Here is a 21,227-nt window from a genome sequence, read left to right on the forward strand (position 1 = left end):
TTTGTTTGTACTGATGCAATTTATTTAAAAAAATCAAGAATAAATTTTTACTACAGTCACAATTAGTGAAAAAGTCAGTTTCAGCTAAAACAGTTGTTCATTTTTAAAGTAAAGTATAGTAATAGTAGTAGATTTCAATGGTTAAAAGGGGGAAAAACTGTCAATGCACTACAATGGTGAAATGCTTCTTTGACATTAAAAGTGCTTCATGTTTGATTCCTCCAGAAATTTCAACTGTTTTCAACCTGTTTCTACTATTTTTTTTTTTATGTATGCACCTTAAAAAGCAGTTTATTTGTAAACTATGTTAACATGACAAAATAAATAATCGAATGATTAGTGTTCATTTGTCAAATTAGACTTAAGGATATTGATTCAAACTCATACCCTGCAACTATTCTGTGTTAGCAGACTAGACAGCATGCATCCGACGAGAATGTTAAATTTCACTTGAGACTTGACTTGGACTTGGAAAACAAAAGACTTGAAAATGTATAAATGTGAAACAGAATAGTGGCAACAATCAGGAAACCCTTAAAAGAAGCAGAATTAATGTTTTCAGTTTCTTCTTGATTTTTAAGAAAACTTTTCCTCCACTATTGTTAAATAGGATTTAGTAAGTTTAGAAGTAATTACTTTGCAAAATTGATGACTTGATGCAGATTGCTAGGCGTCCTTAGATAGATAACTTTTTACCAACTGCTGTTGTTTGATCATCCCTTTTTGATTTGACGATTTCATTTGGCATTATATTAATAAAAAGAATCCAAATTAATTAAGAATGAAAATCTTAAAAAAAAAGTGTTAAATTACTTTTTTACACATTTACACAAAAACAGTTCTAGGTTAGTAGCTGAACACTGCACTAGTACGATGTACTTTCTTTTGGTGACATTAGATTTTGTTGTATATTTTCATATGGCTTCTGTTAATAGAGATTTCATAATTTACAAACCAAGTACCTGTACTAAGTACTGTGGGTACCCCCTAATAATACATTTACTATATACACCTGATACCTGCTGAAGGAGTTATGGCTGCATATCATTCATGCAGTAAAAATCATAAAAGCATTAGTAGTAAGATACTTTGTCATTAAGTGTCTCAGGGCTCACTCACTTTTCACATTATCAGATTTACAGCTTCAATAACAGCATTAGAAAAGTGCAGCTGGAGCTTTTTAAAACTGTGTCAACTTCTATACTTATCACTTGAATGTAGATGGCAATTGGATGGTTCTTAATGCAGCTCCTTGTTCCACCTTCACAAAGTGTGTTTCTGTAATACTGGGGTATATTTCGGTTTAAGGTTTGATATACATTCACTAAACACTGACATCCAGAAAAACGCTGAATTGAGAACACCTAATGATTAACATCTTATTACGATACATCACCTTCTTCACAAAGAAATAAATCTGGAAATCAAACTTGGACTTGTATTGTTTATATCAACAGGGTATCTATCCAGTTTCATGTCTTAAATGCAATACGGTATTTAATAGGCAATGATTATTCAACTTAAAGAAAATAAACTCAGATTTCTTCCTCTCTTATCCAACTGTCAGGGAAAAAACATAGGACTGAAATTATTTTATTTATTTCTTTTTACTCGTCATTATTGCTGCTTTGTGATTAATCTAAAATCAAAACATAGACTACATGGTAAGGCCAGCAAGAAATGTTATACCATCGCAGACCTAAAGGCCGGAGCTCTTTACTTTAACTAAATGGGACTTAAAAAATCCTCTGTTTTAAACTCTTGACATCAAAATAATACAAAATAAGGTATGAAGGAGAAAGGGATCCCAGGAGTGGATAGAAACTAGCTGATAAACAGGACAATGATACCAAACATAGCAGCAGTTTTGCGACAAAACAGCAGAAAAACAAAAATAATAAAACAATTCAATATGTTTCAGTGTCCCAGTCCAAGTCCAGACTTCAACCTAACTGAAATGCTATGATGAGATCTTATGACAGAGGAGTATTACTGTATTACCTTCTCCTAAATGGTCGGGGAGGTACAGTCATACAGGAAACATCTACTTCAACTTATTGCTGTTGAAAATGGTTCTACAAGCTAAAGAAACCTGGGGTGTACTTAGTATTTTTATCAACAGCTTATTTCTTTTGGCTTTTTCTTCGTGTGAATAAAGTTGGACGTCTGTTGTGTGTTTTGTAAACTCAAGCTTACATTTAAATAATTGTAAAACCTGGCAAAGACTTTATGACTTTTCATGACAGGTAAAACCCTAGATTTAAAGCAGAGTGCACTTTCTTTTGCCATGACTATAAATATATGAGACCCTTGATATCGATGGTGTGGAATACAAGAAAAAAATCTGAATAAATATGCAGATGTTTTATTCACAGATATAGAGATTTGAAGCAGATGTGTAGCAATCCTGTCTCACATAATCCTGTTTCCTGACAGGGGCCACATGTGGACTCAAGCTTCAAAAAATGTGAAAAATGTGATACTATCACCTCGCAAAATTTACACCCAGATTTGTTTCAGCAGGGAAATATTTTTGAAGACCAGAAAACTTACAAAATAACTGGCAATCACTCTCTCCAGCAAACCTCCTGGGAGTTTTGGATTGTCTCCTCTGGATGACCAATGGCCAGACACGGGATTGTTTGTCACTTACTTTTTCCTCCTCATGTGCAACTGTCCATTGTTATGTACGGCACAGCACGTGTTGTTATTTCCCCCCTCGTTGAAAGACCTTGCAAGGTTTTTCCATCTTCTTCACAAAAAGAGCCGTGACCTCAGACCCCAGCACTTTTCTTGCAGAACAAAGAGTAAACGATGCAGTGCAGCAGAAATGTGGAAGGAGGAAAACATCCTCTCAACACCATTTAATACAGACTCTGAGAGTCATTCCAATTAATTAATTATTTATCTTAATCTTGTTTAGGCTTCCACACAGAAAGCAAACAGAGCAGATTATCAGTAAAACATTTTACACAACACCATGTTTCATGGACATCTGTTAAACACAACATTTCCACTTGAAATATATCTGTCTTGATTTTCAGCAAGCTGACTACATTTTTAAACATGTTCCTACTGAGCATTTAATTTCTGTTAAACTGATTTTTTATGCACTTACTTTGTTTATTCTAGCCATATTTAGCTGAAGTTACCAACACCATTTCTAATAAAACCACTTAACAGAAATGCTGGTTTTCCTAATTTGTTTTTTCTTTTTTTAGAAAGAATTATTAAAAAGTTAAAAAGTCAGTTCTTTCAAAAGAAAGATTTTACATACTGATGTATAATGTCATTTTTTTTATCTCTGAAAAAGACTGTGACCTAATCACAGGTGAAAAACTACCGTACATCTACACTGGTTCTACTTATTTGCAATTGATTCTGCTGCATGTCTGTCATATTAATTTTGTAACAGGTTGACGGCAAAACCCTGTGGTCAATTTTGGTTATTTTTAAAATGTGCTATAAAAACATTTAAATGCAAGATTAAACAAGATATATTAATAAAAATGTTATTCCAGCAGAGAAAAAACATTAGTGTTGCCCACTTTGGATGAAATAACTTCTGTGGAAGCTTTTTTAGCCACCTACCAGTTTTTCACTTTGGTCTGAGGAAAGTTTGCACCACCTTACTTTCAGCTGTGAGATGTTGAAGGTTTTTTTTTTTTTTTTGCATGTGCAGCCAGTTTCAAGTCAATGAACAACATCTCAATTAGATAAAGATTCAGTGTTTGGCCATGCCAAGAACTCTTCCTTTATTAATACTTGGGTAGGTCTCAGTGGAATTATTTATATGTTCTGGTCATTATTGACTTGTACAAATAATGCTTTACAATTACATCTACGGACATTATAAACAATGTATATTATTGCAAATACATTGCTCAAACAAATAAAGGAACACTTAAACAACACAATATAACTCCAAGTAAATCAAACTTCTGTGAAATCAAACTGTCCATTTAGGAAGCAACACTGATTGACAATCAATTTCACAGCTGTTGTGCAAATGGAATAGACAACAGGGGGAAATCTTTGGCGATTAGCAAGACACTCAATGAAGGAGTGGTTCTGCAGGTGGGGACCACAGACCACTTCTCAGTACCTATGCTTTCTGGCTGATGTTTTGGTCACTTTTGAATGTTGGTGGTGCTTTCACACTCGTGGTAGCATGAGACGGACTCTACAACCCACACAAGTGGCTCAGGTAGTGCAGCTCATCCAGGATGGCACATCAATGTGAGCTGTGGCAAGAAGGTTTGCTGTGTCTGTCAGCGTAGTGTCCAGAGCCTGGAGGCGCTACCAGTACAGGCCAGTACACCAGGAGATGTGGAGGAGGCCGTAGGAGGGCAACAACCCAGCAGCAGGACCGCTACCTCCGTCTTTGTGCAAGGAGGAACATGAGGAGCAGTGCCAGAGTCCTGCAAAATGACCTCCAGCAGGCCACAAATGTGCATGTGTCTGCACAAACGGTTAGAAACCAACTCCATGAGGATGGTATCAGGGCCCGACGTCCACAAATGGGGGTTGTGCTCACATCCCAACACCATGCCGGATGCTTTGCATTTGCCAGTGAACACCAGGATTGGCAAATTCACCACTGGCGCCCTGTGCTCTTCACAGATGAAAGCAGGTTCACACTGAGCACATGTGACAGACGTGACAGAGTCTGGAGACACCGTGGAGATTGATCTGCTGCCTGCAACATCCTTCAGCATGACCGGTTTGGCAGTGGCTCAGTAATGGTGTGGGGTGGTATTTCTTTGGAGGGCCGCAAGTGCTCGCCAGAGGTAGCCTGACTACCATTAGGTACCAAGATGAGATCCTCAGACCCCTTGTGAGACCATATTCTGGTGCGGTTGGCCCTGGGTTCCTCCTAATGCAGGACAATCCTAGACCTCATGTGGCTGGAGTGTGTCAGCAGTTCTTGCAAGATGAAGACATTGAAGCTATGGACTGGTCCGCCCGTTCCCCAGACCTGAATCCGATGGAGCACATCTGGGACATCATGTCTCGCTCCATCCACCAACGTCACGTTGCACCACAGAGTGTCCAGGAGTTGGTGGATGCTTTAGTCCAGGTCTGGGAGGAGATCCCTCAGGAGACCATCCACCGTCTCATCAGGAGCATGCCCAGGTGTTGTAGGGAGGTCATACAGACACGTGGAGGCCACACACAATACTGAGCCTCATTTTGACTTGTTTTAAGGACATTACATCAAAGTTGGATCAGCCTGTAGTGTGTTTTTCCACTTTAATTTTGTGTGTGACTCCAAATCCAGGCCTCCATTGGTTAATACATTTGATTTCCATTGATGATTTTTGTGTGATTTTGTTGTCAGCACATTCAACTTTGTACAGAACAAAGTATTCAATGAGAATCTTTCATTCATTCAGATCCAGGATGTGTTATTTGAGTGTTCCCTATATTTTTTTGAGCAGTGTATAAACATGGTTAATTGTGAATATTTTGAAAATTATTGTGGACTTTTAGTGAATTAATAAAATTTGTGAAAAGTGCTCTGTTCACTCTCAATTGAGAATTTACATTTTTCTATTGAAAAATAATCGGTTAAAGATATGAGATTTTCATATCGTTCTACTATCGTGCAATGCTTCCTCTAGCAATATTTTAAGAATTTAAGGAGACACTGGATTCTCCATAATTTATTTTTTTTTATCTTCTCCAATGCTATAAATTAGCCACAATGCATTATAATGGCCAAGCCTGTGAGGTCTGAATGCCTCTGCAAGCAAATTTGGTCCTGAACCTATGGAAAAGACGTTCATATTAAATGGCCGTCGTGTTCTGGGTTGGCAGGGCGCCTGACGTGATGTCCTGTGAGGGGCAGAACCAGAGGCGGACTTGCTAGGAAGGGCTTGAGATTAGTTCCAACCATTTACATTTCCATCTCCACAACATAGAGAGGGACTAATCACCAGGTTAAGTGAACAGGATGAAGGAAAACTAGGCAGAGTTTTTACTGGTGTTCTCGCTGTACCATTTCCTAAATTTGAACATTTCAACCATCATATTTTTCATTCCCAGAACATAAATATTTGTGCCATCTGCAAAAAAACAATAGTTTACTGAAAGCCTCACAAATGTCAACATATAAAATAAAACATAGAACACTGAACCTTTTGAGACTTCATATTTAATATATTTGAGGCCTGACATTTCATCAAACTATGCAAACTGTTTTGACCCTGCTTAAGCAGTTTAATGGGTGTCAAATGTATCATATTTTGTACATAAAATGTTGCAACTCCAATGCTTGGTCTGCAAATAAACAACTGTTTCCCAGCAACTCAATCAATTTGTACAGCAGTTAACTCCGTACAACTGCTGGAATAAATTATAGTTGCAAACGATTAAAGTTGCAACAGATCAAAAGGTGCAAGAGATTAAAAAAACAGCTGCTACCTGCATTTCTGTGGGAAATTCCTACAACTTTCAGATAATGCTGAGCTTTGATTTCTAATTCTAAACCCTTCTTTGTCCCTGATATTTCCCCACAAGATATGCAACTCTAGCATCCTGGAACATAAACAGGGAGGGAGGTAAGAAGGAATAGTACGGGAGTTAAATGTAAAGATACAGGAAGGTCAGGAAGTGGCGCTATTGTTCTCAGGGTCACATCTCTTTTCCTTTCAAAGCCTCAGAGGCATTTTCTCTCTGTTCAACCTGTGGATCTGACATAAACAAAACTTCTTGTCGCCGTAAGTATCTAGTCGCATTTCCTTTCCCACCCAAAAGAGGGCAGAGAAAAGGTTTTTATTGTATACTGACAAAGCATGGTCTATCATCTGAAGCAAATAACTGCAGACACACCCAGGAGAGGAGATAAATCATGTTAAAAGCTAATATAAAACAAGATTCTCTGGATTATTGATGGGTACATACAGAAAACATTTGCAAAACCGCTTGGAATAGTTAGTTACCGTCACTTAAATGTAAATACAGGTAGTTTCAATATGAAGAATGACATACTGCTTTCACTACATGTTTCACTTCCTGGTTTGGCACGGCTGCCTCTGACCAGGTCTAATCCACCATTGGGCAGGGAAGACAGGAGGAGGCGGGAGTGAGAGCACACCTTAGTTACTCATTAACATGTTGTTCTGGGAATAAGCTGCAGAGTAAACCTCAGTCAACCTTTGCCCAGCAGTTCTCTATGTCACAGAGAAAGGCAGAAACAAATGTTTAGGCTTACTTGAAATGTGTGGGAAGACAGAGAGCAGGTGTAATCTCAGGCTGTCGGGCTTCTGACAAACAGGTGACCAGGTAAGACTTACCGTATGTTATTCAACTTTTTTACCCTTGTTAGGTTTAATCGGTACAGCTGTAACAGAAGAATCTCCCTCTGGGATCATTAAAGGATTCTGATTCTGATATCAACATCCGGGCTTTTAGAAGAAAGCTCTTTAGCAGTATTCAGGGCAGACTGTGTAAATGCTCCTCTACTGAATGCAAATATAACCAGGTTATGCACACTAATTGCTTAAATGTAAGAAGAATTACATTTGCATGTTATTAGACAGGTTAAAATATGCTCTAAGATAATCAGGCTAATAAGTATACAGTTTGGTTTTATCCTCTTCAAAAAGCTCTATCACAAAATATAAGAAGCCTGGTTGTAGTCTAGACCTAGTTGTAGTTGTTGCACCCTGATCAACTAATCAGTGTGCTGTCGCACACGTCAACCTCTATTACTTACAAGTTACTACGGAAATAAAGTCAGGAAGCTATGAGCAAAGACGTAGCTAACGCAAAAGCTTAAGCTAAAGCTAATTTTAGTTTCAGCACTTCCCTTCAAAACTGGAAGGAATTATAGATGAATATACTAGTTTATTCATAGTATATTACATAATATATGTACCAGAAGAGACGCAGCAACATCCATAGTAATAGGGATTTTAAACTTTGTTTGGAAATTCAAAATCATTTTAAATACTTGGACAAAATAATTTGATTACCAAGAAAACACAGTTTTCAGATCTGCATTCAAGAACATTAACCAATAATGGACAGTCTCATCTCATTGTTTCAGTTATTTTTGTTATTAAATGTGATTACTTCGCTTGGTTGGTGTCAACACTTCAGAAAACTGTAAATTTAGGGAAACCTTGCACCTTTCTTGCACCTGCTAATACCTTAAAAGCTATCTTTACTAACCAAAATGAAAAGTAAAATATAGAAATGGCTCATCAGTTTGCTTCATTTTAGATTCAGACAATTTTCCCTTGATCGACTCTGATCAGTGATCAGAGGGCCAGATACTGAAAAGTCTTTTTGATCTTTTTTTATATTCATTAATTCAATAAAAACTAAGGATTTTTGTTTTCTAAATGCATCGACCAATAATATGTGCTTTAATGCATTTTTTGAGTTTATTAAAAGCGAGATAATGATTAGGGACATATGCTTTGATGGATAAATCTGGATAATCCCGTAATTCGTGCTCTTTTTTTTATAGGATGCATAAACTGCTACCTCTAGGAAGGAACCTGCAGCTTTTTTTTTCTCAAAATTTTCAATTATTGGAATTTGTTTGAAAGATTTTAAAGAAATCAGGGAATCTGTATCAGTTAGGAAAAAACCTGATTGTTGCATCACTACTATTGTTGTTCTTTTTTAGGAATGCTTTATACAAAATGCTCTTCTTTTAGTTACGTACCTATACTGACCAACATGTGGGACATCAACTGTTTATAATCCAAATAATTATGCACCAGTAACAGCTGACCTTTACTGAATCACATCTATCCATTATCTTAGACTGTATAAACAAGTGAAATGGAATAGATTTAAGGCATTTCTTTGCCAACGTAAACGTATTATAAAAGTATCGGTTTGAAATCATGCTGCAGGTTAAGAAGTATGTCTTTTATCTGTGTTTACATTCATGGCATACTCTGTGGATTTTTTGTTGAGACTGCTGTCACTTTGGTTTTGAGGGGCAATAATAAAACATTTGAAAACGTGTTACTGAAGCTTTTCTGAAAAGAATTTCAGTGACGTTTTTTTTTTTTTGGAAAATCATTGTTGTACTGAGTTGAATAATCAATCAAACTTATCAACAAAGTCTCTGTTAACTATTGCTTAGGGCTCAATAAATTCTATGCCTGTTTATTAAATTTGACTTACAATGGCATGACCTGATTGCCTTTGAACATTTCAAAACACACAGAAGTGCATTTGTGAAGGGGTTGAAAATAAATACTAAAGCTCACATGCCCCTTTTTCTTTGTTAGGTTTTTGGTCATCTGTAGTCAACTTAATATCCATAAAGTATAAATATTTGTAATTACTACATACAAAAAAAGAAGATAGTGTGATTTGGTTATGTATGACTTCCATTTATCACTCAAAGAAAACACATTTTGTGCAGTCTTAGGTAACTGGTTAAACAGTTAATTTTAGAAAAACATATATATAATAATTAGGTATTTTTTTAAACGGTCTTATTACACAACACGTTCACAGCAACTATTTTGGGTTAGGGTTAGGCACAGTCAATTTTAGAATAAAAAAAAGATAATAATAAGGTAGTTTTTAATATGGTCTGATTACACAAGAGGTTCACAGCGACACCACCCACACATGAAATACATACTTCTATCTCCCGCAGATCCACGTCCTGCTCTGCCTGCGGCATATATTTTGTTATGCTTTGCTTATATGAAGACAGAACAGGAAGAGATAAAGGCTTGTTTACAGCTACAATGCTGCAGAGAATGGCAGGACAAGACGAAGGGGAAGAAGCCTAATGGCTGGAGTTGAGCTCCCGGACTCCTCTCGCTATGAAAAATCTCCTCAGGGTCAAGAAAGTGAGCGAGATGTGCTGAAACCTTAAAACATCCCTGAGAAAGCAACAGGCACACTGTGGGGATTGAAAGAAAAGTCATAAATTTAAGAAGGAAAACACAGAAGAGTATTACACTAAGAACATGATTTATTTTCAATCCAAGGGTAAATTATCCTGTTGTACAACCACAGAATTCAAGCAAATTAAAATTAAGCTGAAGGGCATGCGTACACAAGGCATAGTTACAAGGCCAAAGTCTCTTTACTCTTCATCAAAACCTTTCACTGGTATCTGAACTGTTAAATCTTTAAGAAAATGCTGAGAATTACTATAATTGGAAGAGACAGCATTATGCAGAATTGCAAAACAGAATATTTAATTACTTTTGAGAACACAGGCCAGCAACTGCGCTGCAGACAAGTAAAACTGACTAATTGCATCTTTTTTAACCTTGAGTTGGTGTTCCCATTTTGAGATGATCCACCAGATAATGATGTTTAAGATAAGAAATATAAGTTGTGATTTACGCTAGTATTCTAATTTTACATACTATTACAGCACAAACACCCATGTGTCATGTTTACATTGGCATTAAATTGATCTGAACCAGTGGTTGTTGCAATCAGCTCATACAGAAGGTTTTGATTGTTCTGAAAGGTAAATGGTAAATGGCCTGTACTTATAATGCTTTATCAAGTCCCCAGAGACCCCAAAGCGCTTCACACTACATTCAGTCATTCACCCATTCATCCACACATTCACACACTGACAGTGGTGAGCTACATTGTAGACACAGCTGACCTGCGGGACACTGATAGAAGTTATATGAAATTGTTCTTTTCCAGCGTTGTCGTCATTTGGGGTTGGAAGTTTTGTCAACAAAGCTACATTTAAAAATTAACCTTGGACATGAATGAATGATTCCAGAAGTTACTCAATATGTTGGCATAACCTTGACAAAGCACTGGTATGCTATGAGAGGGGTGGTGTTCTTCTCTTTGTCCTGTGCGGCTCGCAGATCCTTCACTGACCTGTCAAGGTTCCCATTTTAGCTGCACTTTGTGAGGTATTTTGTTTTGAAAAAAATATTTATTTTGAAAACATACTAACTTCCATCTGTGATTGACTTCTTTATCCAGTGAGGATGCTTCTGCATATCATCCAATTTTTATTGCAGTTAAAGCCACCTAATCCACCAGAGGGAGCACAGTTGAACCAGAAAGTTCTATTACCTCATAACACAAGTCATTTTTGCTTGTGGTGCCGCACACGTATGCCGTAATCCCTACCCTGCCACACAGAGAAAAACAATTTGCAGCCTCAATTACTCATCTAGTTGGTGAGAGCCAGGATACACTTGATCATGAGTTTAGTGTAATTGTGTCATCACGGAGTCAGCAAATAGCAAAGCTAAAAGAAAATATGAAGAAGAGCATAGACGATTTTTATCTGAATGGGAGGAATTGTGTTTTTTGTTGCTGAAAGAAATGGGAAACCATTTTGTTTGCAATTCCCGACATCACTGTTACATTTTAAACGTAGAGTGCCAATTTTCTTCACTTCTTGCAAACAGGAGCTTCCAAAAGGCACTGAACTTTGCAGGCATAAGGTTAATATGGTAAAACGTCCATTAGAGAAGCAGACTCCAATTATCAAGCACTCAAAGACTGTCAAACTGTTAAAAACTGGTTAGGTTTATGTTATAAGGCATTCAAGTTTCTATTGCTGCCACATCACAACATGGTGACATTACAGCTATGGTAAGATATTCTATATAGTTGTATTTACAGTTGAACACGGTGGATTCCACACTCTTCATTCCAATGCATGTGCATTCTTTAGATGTGCCATTCAGCCCAAAATTTGCCATATCCCTGGCTGATTTAGATTTAGTTTCATTGAACCAAGAAAGTTCTTTCTATTAGGAAATAAGATAGATAGTTCTCAACCATGTAAATGTAGTATCTGTCTTTCTCCACTGTTAAATGAATAATGTATCCTAGGCTGAAAGGCCATTCAGAAAGGAAGAAGCCAACTACTCCAAAAGCACAATAAAGAAGCCAGATTACAGTCTGCAAATGCACTGAAGGACAAAGAGCAAATTTTTTGGAGACATGTCCTTAGTCTGATGTAACTGAAAAATAGTTAAAATAACCATCATTAAACTTAGAGGAATAAGGAAGGAGATAGCAAGCCTGAGGACAACATCCAAGTTGTGTATTATGGGGTCACAGCATTATGTTATCAAGGTCTTTTACAACAGGATGCACTAGTGCATTTCACAAAACAGATGGCATCGTAACACTTGTACTGGTACTCAGTAACATCTTAACATGTAAGCCAGTAAAGATAAAGCCATAACCACAGAGCCAAATTAGTTGCAAAGTGGCTTAAGGATAACAGAGTCAAATTTGTAGGAAGAACTGGCCTCAGTCACAACAGTTCTGTCAGGAGGAAAGGGCCAAATTTCAAAGTATTTTAAGCTTGTGTAAAAATTCCCAAATTATAGTTTAGAAAGCAATTCTAAAAAATACTAAGGAAAAGTATTCAAACTTCTGTATTTAATTAAAGTTACACATAAAAATCTTTAGAAATGATCTAGCTTGATTAAGCTATCATTTAACAAAAAACAAAAAAACAAAAAAGAAAATCTGTTTATTTTAAAATATTTTAATGTAAACATCTGGTTATCACAGTTTTACCTCAGTGAAAAAATGACATTTAGAAAATCTTTTGGTGGAAAGGATATTTAAAAAACGTGAAACAGAAACATCTGCAGAGAAAGAAACATATATGTTTTTTAACAGCTTGAGCCATGGTTCCTTAACCATCAAACATTTATGTTGACTGACAGCATAAAAAGCTGAAGAGGTGTGTATAATCCTGTCAGGCTGGATTTTTTGAACATCTTTTTGTACTATAAATGCAGAGTTCTTTCCTACAGACTAGTGGATGCAAATTTCCAGGAAATATGTAAATAACTTCGCATGAAGCTCTTCTGTGGACAACAACTTTATATTTGCATTGAGAAAACCGACCAACAAACATTATGATGACAGCCTAAAGTTGGTGTAGAACAGGTAAAGAGAGCAGAATAACTAAGTCCAGTGAAACTCACACACATTTTGATGATGAAAAAATGTATTTCTGTAAACCTAAAGCCACACATGATCAACCTACAAAGTGTTCAGCTGTGTACTCCTCAAAGTGTTTCCATTTCCAGGTTTTGTGCTGAACAAACCTGTGAGTAAAAAAAGAGCACCAAATGCATTGTTTTTCATTTGGGGACATTTCCCATCTGTGCTGCATCAATAAAAAATAATTTTCAAACACTTTTATATTTGTTGTTGCAAAACAAACAGTGCCTGCAGGCTTCCTTTTTATTGGCCTTTGAGATACTCACAGTTTGGAGCTTATCTGTTGTAGGAAGGAATGAAACATGTACTCAGATCCTTCAGTCTGCTCTCTCACACGCTCACTAAGTTGTGATTTTCTTTTTTTGTTGCAGCAACAAACACCTTAGAAGAAAGATTTCTACAGAATGAGGGAGTTCCTGTTTGCGATACACTTTCCCTGCTGTGTATAAACTCCAGAGAGTTTGTCCTCAATAATGACTTTTGAATAAAGCAACTTCTTTTTATGATGTTTTATTCTTCGTGTGCTTAGTGACATAATTAGGTCATTTGATTGTGTTGGTTCTTATAAAATATGCATTCATTAACAAATAATTCAGCACAATTTCCAACTAAAATGGTCATAACATTTGGGAATGTAACTGGAAAAGATTTTGTTTTCTACTTCTTCTTGTAAGGATGCCTTTGAAGCAAAAGGGTAAAACAGAAAATAAAATGTTCAAGCAAAAAGTTAATGTCTTATTTTCTCGACTTTCTACAGGATCTGGCCTGGCTGCTTCACAAAGAGTCTGGATCATAATTTAGCTTGTCTCGGTGATGCCCTCATGGGTCCCCCGTCGCTCAATCTTGCCACCTAGTGGAGCTCTGAGGGTTCAGCTCTGATCTGGTGAAGAGAAATCAGCCAACTACTTCCCTTATCTGGGGAGTTGCACGCCTTGTAACATCTTCCAAACATATTCACCTGTTAGGTACTGAGAAGAATGTAACACAAAACAGCTGATGAAAATAATAAAAAGCATGAATTCAGGTTTCCTGTGGGTTTTGCCGAACACAAAGTGACTTATCTGGGATATATTCCCACAGCAGGAGGCTCCATGCAAGAAAAAGGCCTGAATTACCAAGAAAATAATTAAAAGCCTCATACAAAGAGAGACAGCAGCAAATGGCATCATCAGTAAATGAAACATCCATACCACCACTAACAACTAACGGTAAGAGAAGAATTTCCTGTCTGTTCATTAAAAAAGATTTTTATTTATTATTTTCTTTCTTATATCTCACGACAAAATATATTTGCCTTACATATATACTGTATTGCATCTGTCCATATTAAATTCAGACAGTGAATTAAGTTTCTTCCCAATAATATGATCATCTTGAGTAAAAATACTAGTATTTCATGGCACCACCATACATATTTAACACAAAACTGTTTTTATTTCAAACAAGAAAGCAGCACATATTGTAACTGCTACAAACACATTTTACACACAATGTTTTGTAAAACAAATTATGATAATGATTTTTGTTCATATACAGTACTGTGCAAAGGTTTTAGGCAGGTGTGAAAACATGCTTTCAGAAATATAAACGATGATTGTTTATTTTTATCAATTTACAAAATACTCAGTGGGCGACCCAAACATACAGCTAAAGTCATTAAGAACAATCTTCAGTGCAAAGAAGAATAAGACTTACTGGAAGTGATGGTATGGCCCCGACAAAGCTGTGATCTCACCATCATGGAGTGTGTCTGGGATTACATGAAGAGACAGAAGGATGTGAGAAAGCCTACAGCCACAGAAGATCTGTGGTTAGTTCTCCAAGATGTTTGAAACAACCTACCAGCCGTGTTCCTTTAAAACTGCAAGTGGACCTAGAAGAATTGATGCTGTTTTGAAGGCAAAGGGTGGTCACACTAAATATTGATTTGATTTAGATTTCTCTTTTGGTCATTCACTGCATTTTGTTGTTTGATGAAAATAAATGATTAACACTTCCATTTTTGAAAGCATTCCTTGTTTACAGTATTTTTTCACACCTGCCAAAAACTTTTTCACTGTACTGTATATATATATATATATATATATATATATATATATATATAGAGAGAGAGAGAGAGAGAGAGAGAGAGAGCAAAAATAATGAATAAACACCTGTTAATTAAGTAATAAAAGTGTATTCAGAAAACATAGCATTATGTCTTACAGCTAATCAAACAAGAAAATTAATTTAATCAGAAATCACGCACATCCTTTTGTTAGGTCATATCGAGAGCTAAAAGACATCAAAATCATTGTACCTGGGTGAAACAGAAAAGGAACTTGGCTGTTGCTTAGTGGTGCAAATTCATAAAATTTAGATGAAAGTAAATGATTAATTTAATCTGGAAAACAATGTCCCAAAGAGGGGGGAAAACATGCAGCACAGGTCGCCGTGCCTGGGATTTGAACCAGGCAATTGGTTGGGGATCCAAAAGGAAAAATAATTAGGTCCTAAAACAAATTATGTAAAGACTTCATGAAAACTAACTCAAATGGGCCTCTATTGTCACTTATGACTTCTGCCAAATCAGCTCAACATCTCCAGCTATATCGTCTGTATTTTAGATTATACACTTTATTACCAACGTTTAAAACCATCGCTGCTGTTGTTAAAAGAAAATGTCTTAAGGAGCCATGCTTTATTGTAAAACTTTATTGTAAAACTTTAAAGTAAAACTATTATGTTTTTGCGTTGTTTATTGCAATCGTTATTTCATCAAATTATCCTTTCAGTTATTTACTTGTACTTTTTTTGCTTGTTCAGCAACATGACTCTGAGCTGCACAAAGTACATAAAGTAGATAATCAACTGAAGCACGATGCTTCTCTTAAGTCCTGTGTCAGGTTTTTGCTGGATTTTTCCTCCTGTTCTTCTTTTAGTCAGCTGACCAGCAGTGCACAACAGCGGGCGAGGGTGGGGCAAAGCTGCGTGACTTTATGCCATTTACAACCAGAAAATCTTATTTCGACATTTTCTCTGGCAATTCATCAAAAGGACTCAAAACCATAAGTATAATATAAAGGACCATTTTAGAAACAGTTTAAAACCTTAACATGTCTTCATCCCATGACTACTTTCCACTGTTAAATTATCCTAAAACCACATCAAGTGAAGACTGCAGAGTGTGTGATTTTCTGTGATATTTTCTTACAGGCACCACGATAAGCCGAATACCAAAATACCCCAGTCACAACTGGGAGCTTTTGGTTGGTGTACTGGTCACGGCCATCTCTGTCTCCCTTCTCCTCGCCCTTGTTGCCAAATGTCAGGTGATCCGTCGTTACCTGGCCAGCTACAGGCACACACGTCTGAGGGAGCCCGATGCTGTCAGCCATTCTGACTCTTCAGGTTGGTTTTTAACCACATATCTACTATAACAAAAAACTGTTGAAGGTTTCGACGTAAAGTATGATTTATAATCTATATGCAGTTTGAAGGCTAGTATTAAAGAGGTGAAAAATGCAAGTCTTTTTTTCTTCTATGTCTTTTTCTGACATTTATACATCCTGTACAGTATATATACCTGCAATCATCAGAAAATAACATTTTACCTCTGATCTTTACCAAATCACATACTAACAATTGTTTTATTTTTTATGTTTATGTAGAATGTTTGTTTTATTTACATCCAAACATTTAGCACAAACTGTACATTACATTTTACTCAATATGAATCAATAAAGCAGGTATGTGTACTTCTTGCAGTATGGGCAGGTTCCAAGTCTTTCTGGAAATCAGCATCTTCATAAATAGTATTGGTAGAGGGAAGCATGGAGTGCTCCAAGAGTTATTCAAATAAAACTGACGGTGTATCTGTTTAGCATAGCCTTTAGGTTCTGCTGTTGTCAGACACACAAATTTGTCCGAAACATACCAGACATGTTTCAACGGCGAAACTTCCGTCTTCGTCAGAGGCTTCACTAGATGGTGAATGACGTGTTCAAATCAGCTGCTGCTCACTGAGGGTGTCAGCCTGTCCTTATATTAACAGGATGACACCACCACCTGCTGACGGCTTGACGCTGAAGGATGTCGCTCCAGGTGCGAGAAAGCAAGAAAGTCCTCAAGAGTTCGTCCTGTAACCTGTGGGTTGCCGGTTCAAACCCCCTCTCTGTCCGTCTCAGTCGTTGTGTCCTTGGGCAGAACACTTCATCCGACTTGCCTGCTGATGGTGGTCAGAGGGTGGAGCCTGTGCAGCTGCGGCTACAATGTGGCTCACCACTGTCATTGTGTGATTGGGTGGATGACTGCTTGTAGTATAAAGGGCTTTGGGGTCTCTGGGGACTTGATAAAGCGCTATACAAGTGCAGGCCATTTACTATTTGTCCCGGTTCATGGCCATATGGGCTTGCTTCTAGCATGGGGGGACTAGGGCTGACTTCAGTGAACAGCAGCTGACTTGAATACATCACTCACCATCTAGTGACACCTCTGACAAAGACCGACGTTTCGTCATCAAAACATGTCAGGTATATTTCTGACAAATTTGTGTGTTTGACAACTGAAGAACCTAAGGGCCATGCAGCACCAGAGGATACATAACATGGCTAGCCAAATCATCAGGGGATATAGACAATTTAAATTGGAACTTAACTAGATTCTGTGCTTCTCCTTCTTTCTCCAGAGTCTGGGATCTTGTTCTCCAAATAAAATCCAATATTTACTTTTACTTTTATGCAAAAAGAGAACTTTGGACCACTGAGTAATAGTCTACTCCTTTTTCTCTTTAGCTTAAGTAAGACATTTCTTAGCTTGAACAGCAATAACATTTTGTTGCTTTCTTTGTTGCTTGTGGATGGTTTCAAGGACTATGTGTTGGACAACTGTGAAATTAGGAGTCCCTATCACTAAACAGAGCATAACATTTCTGGTAAACAAAAATATTTTCAATGATATTGTAATTTATTGAGATGCACCTAATGGTGGAATGGTATTTTTGAACATCAGAGGTGTTTGCACACATTTTTAACCATGCTTATTGTGATTTCAAGCCATCACTAGTTGTGATTTCAAGCCATCCTGCTTTCGCAAAATATTCTAAAATGTATAGGCAATGACAAGTGTAATAGGATTACTCCATACTTAGTTTGGAAAATAGCTCACTGCGGTACAAAGGAAGAATAAACATAAAAGATTATTTTCAGTTTGTTGAAAACCAGGAGCACACCTTTGGCAATGTTTGCAGCCTCATCTCTCCACTTTCATCCTCTTTACTCACTCGTATACCTTTGTGTAATTAGTGCATCACACTTCAGGACAGAAAACCAATATACTGGTGTTTTTCTTGGCAAAAGCTCATTGAATGCAACAAAGTATTTTCCTTTAATTTTACAACTTTCTATGATAAATAACTCCACTCATACCACATGCTATATACACAAAATTGGATTAAGTTTAAAGAAACAAGTTCTTCTGAAGTGATTCATGAGCACGCATCTAGAGTCCTTAATAAATTGTTAGAGCTAAGAAATATCAATCTAATCCACTTCATGCACTGAAGAAGCTGCTGCTTCAGGCTTTATATGAAGTCTATGCCCTGTCAGTCAGTGTGATTTAATGAACCTTTCATTTTTCAACAAATCGCTGCTTGTTTTATTCCGGTCTGCAGGCCCGGAGGTGGAGTTTGATATGCGCAGGGGTCGAATGGACCCACACTGCCTTCCTACTGTGAGCGAGGAGGATGACGACGGCTTTATTGAAGACAACTACATCCCGGCCAGCGAGAGAGCCCGGGCTGAGAGAGCAGCTGAGGACATGGAGGAAGACACGGAAGAAGAGTTGGATGAGATTGAATTTAGCATCACTTAGAGTCTCTGGACACATGTAGTTTGTTGGTTGAGCCCTCGAAACCCTCGAAATATTCATTTTTACTCCAGTGTTTGTCTTTTCAGTGGGTTCTAATTAATGTTCTTCAAAGTGATACATACTGTGTTTAATTGGATTATATTACAATTTATTACTATACCTGCCTTTACAGATAACAGTTTCACCATGTTTTATGGTGTGTTATATCATGTAAAAGTGAAAATCAGCAAGAGAGAAGTACTGGCTATTTTGAAAGATTTGAAGTAGCAAATGCTTAGTCCTCGGAAGTAATTCTTCTAATTTCAGGTCAACACATCCAAAAGGACATTTAGCTTTGTACGTAACTTTTGTACGTAACAGAGTGGCATTCCATTAGTAATCAGTAGTCAGAATTTCCAAATTCCAAGTTGGTAAAATCACCTGGAGTGACCAATGAAGTCAGAGTTATTATATCAAAAGCTGACGTTTTCCAACTAACCTCGACCTCAAAATTCATTATGGCTGCCGTGCACTCAAAAAAGCTGGGATTTGCAGTAATGTACTCATTATACGCACTTTTAACAGCTTACTTCTCACTAAATCAGCAGAACATACAGTACTGCACATCATTTATTGTGAACTATTTGTGTATCTCAATGCATTCAACTACAATGCTATTAGTTTGCATAGCCAATAGTACTTAGATTGGCCTATTAAAGCCAATAACAAGCAAACCCCTCTGGTTTTCTGACTTTTACCTGGAAGTTAAGTTTGATGTATCCAGATCCTAGTTCCAATGTCCAAAGCAAGTGAAATACATCATAATTGCTGCAAAATTCATTGGGATTCAAGCATGTTTTGTTTGTTTTTTTCTAAATCACTTTGCTTCATTTCTGCTACTGGAGAAAAAAACATGAAACCTCTGTGGACTAACCTCCAAACAACCAAGAATAATGTTTTTTTAATTTGCTTTTGTTGTTGTTTTGTTGTTGTTTGTTTTGCTATCGTTCCATTGGCTTAGCAACTCAGAACTTGTGGTTTTTGTTATAGACATAATCAAATCTGATTCTGATTTAAAATATAATTTTTACAAATGTGCTAAAAGTTATTTATATTTTTTTGTGATATGGAAAACATCCTTTGTTTAAGTGAAAAGGTACCAATGACTGTATTTCTGACGAATGCCAGAGCAATAATCAGTTAAATGTTTCAGAAATGCTTATATCAAACAAAAATCACCTAAATAAATGCAAGAAGCAGTTTTTATAATTCTTTTATTAAATGTGAAAAATGTATCCAAGTTCACCCAATGTAAGAGTTTGTATAGGTTGAGGTATCCCCTCTACCTAATAACTGCTTATAGCACCCTTTGAAGTAACAACAGGCATCAAACGTGTGCTATAACTGCCAATAAGTCTTTTACGTCACGGTAGAGGAATTTTGGCCTAGTCTTCTTTGCAGAATTGTTTTATCTGAGCCCTGTTAAAGGTCACACCAAAGCATCTTTGTTGGATTTAAGTCTAGACTTAAGATTGACCATTTTAAAACCTTCATTTTTTGAACCAGTCAGAGGTGACTTGCTGGTGCACTTTGGATCATTGTCTTAATGCATAATCCAAGTGCCCTTGAGTTTAAGGTCACCAACTGATGGATCCTTCAGGACTTTTTGGTAGAGAGCAGAATTTATTAATTCCATTATTTACCAAAAGCTGTCAAGCTCCTGAAGCAGCACAGCAGCCCAGAACAATCATGCAACTACTACCAGGTTTGACTTTGATGTTCTTTACCTAAAATGCTATGTTCGTTTTATACCAGATGTAACGGCACACATTCCAGCCTCCCTGACAAGGTTCACCACTGTTCCATGTCTTCTCCATTTGTGAATAATGGCTCTTACTGTGGACTCCAAAAGCCCTAGAAGCTTTGTAACCCTTTCCAGGGTGATAGATTTCAACAATTTTGTTTATTATCTGTTCTCGAATCGTTTTACATGGAGGCATAATATGTAGCCTATTGAGATCTTGTTGGCCTGCTTCCTGTTATCAAAAGTGTTCTAAGTGATTTCTAAGTGAGTCTACAAGTCAGGCAGTAATCAGCCTGGGTGTGGCTGGTGAAATAAACATAAAAATATGATTAATAATGTAACAATAATAATAATAATAATTAATAACAATTACATGGGGCCAAGTTGGTTAGGATGTTTTTAGCTTCATAGTTGAAATTGTCATTGGATCACTGCATTTTGCCTAAACATGAATAATCTTTGAGTGATATTAAAATTTGTTTGATGATCTGAAATATTTAAGTGTGATAAAAAGTAGAAACCCTTGAAATCTATTAAGGGAAAATACATGTTCACATCACTGATAAACCAGAGAAGTTGTTACACTGATCAAAAACCTAAAGCATGGGACTTAATGCATCAAATTTACATCATATTTTTATTTCATACA

General features: G+C 36.8%; 1 protein-coding gene across 3 annotated transcripts; it reads left to right on the plus strand.

Annotated features, from left to right (window-relative positions):
* The first annotated feature begins 7,147 nt into the window (after positions 1-7,147).
* On the plus strand, positions 7,148-20,034 carry c9h1orf210 (chromosome 9 C1orf210 homolog). Of its 3 annotated transcripts, none has more exons than XM_047373800.1 (5): positions 7,148-7,287; positions 13,706-13,913; positions 14,029-14,156; positions 16,144-16,338; positions 18,599-20,034. In XM_047373800.1, exons 3-5 carry the CDS (start codon positions 14,108-14,110, stop codon positions 18,796-18,798), a joined length of 444 nt encoding a protein of 147 aa, XP_047229756.1. In that variant the 5' UTR covers positions 7,148-7,287; positions 13,706-13,913; positions 14,029-14,107; the 3' UTR covers positions 18,799-20,034. The 3 variants fall into 3 exon arrangements, with proteins under 3 accessions (XP_047229756.1, XP_047229757.1, XP_047229755.1); XM_047373801.1 differs by having other exon boundaries at positions 14,032-14,156; XM_047373799.1 differs by having other exon boundaries at positions 13,706-14,156.
* Positions 20,035-21,227: the final 1,193 nt, after the last annotated feature.

Source organism: Girardinichthys multiradiatus, chromosome 9, assembly GCF_021462225.1.
Source record: "Girardinichthys multiradiatus isolate DD_20200921_A chromosome 9, DD_fGirMul_XY1, whole genome shotgun sequence".
Lineage (NCBI taxonomy): Eukaryota > Metazoa > Chordata > Actinopteri > Cyprinodontiformes > Goodeidae > Girardinichthys > Girardinichthys multiradiatus.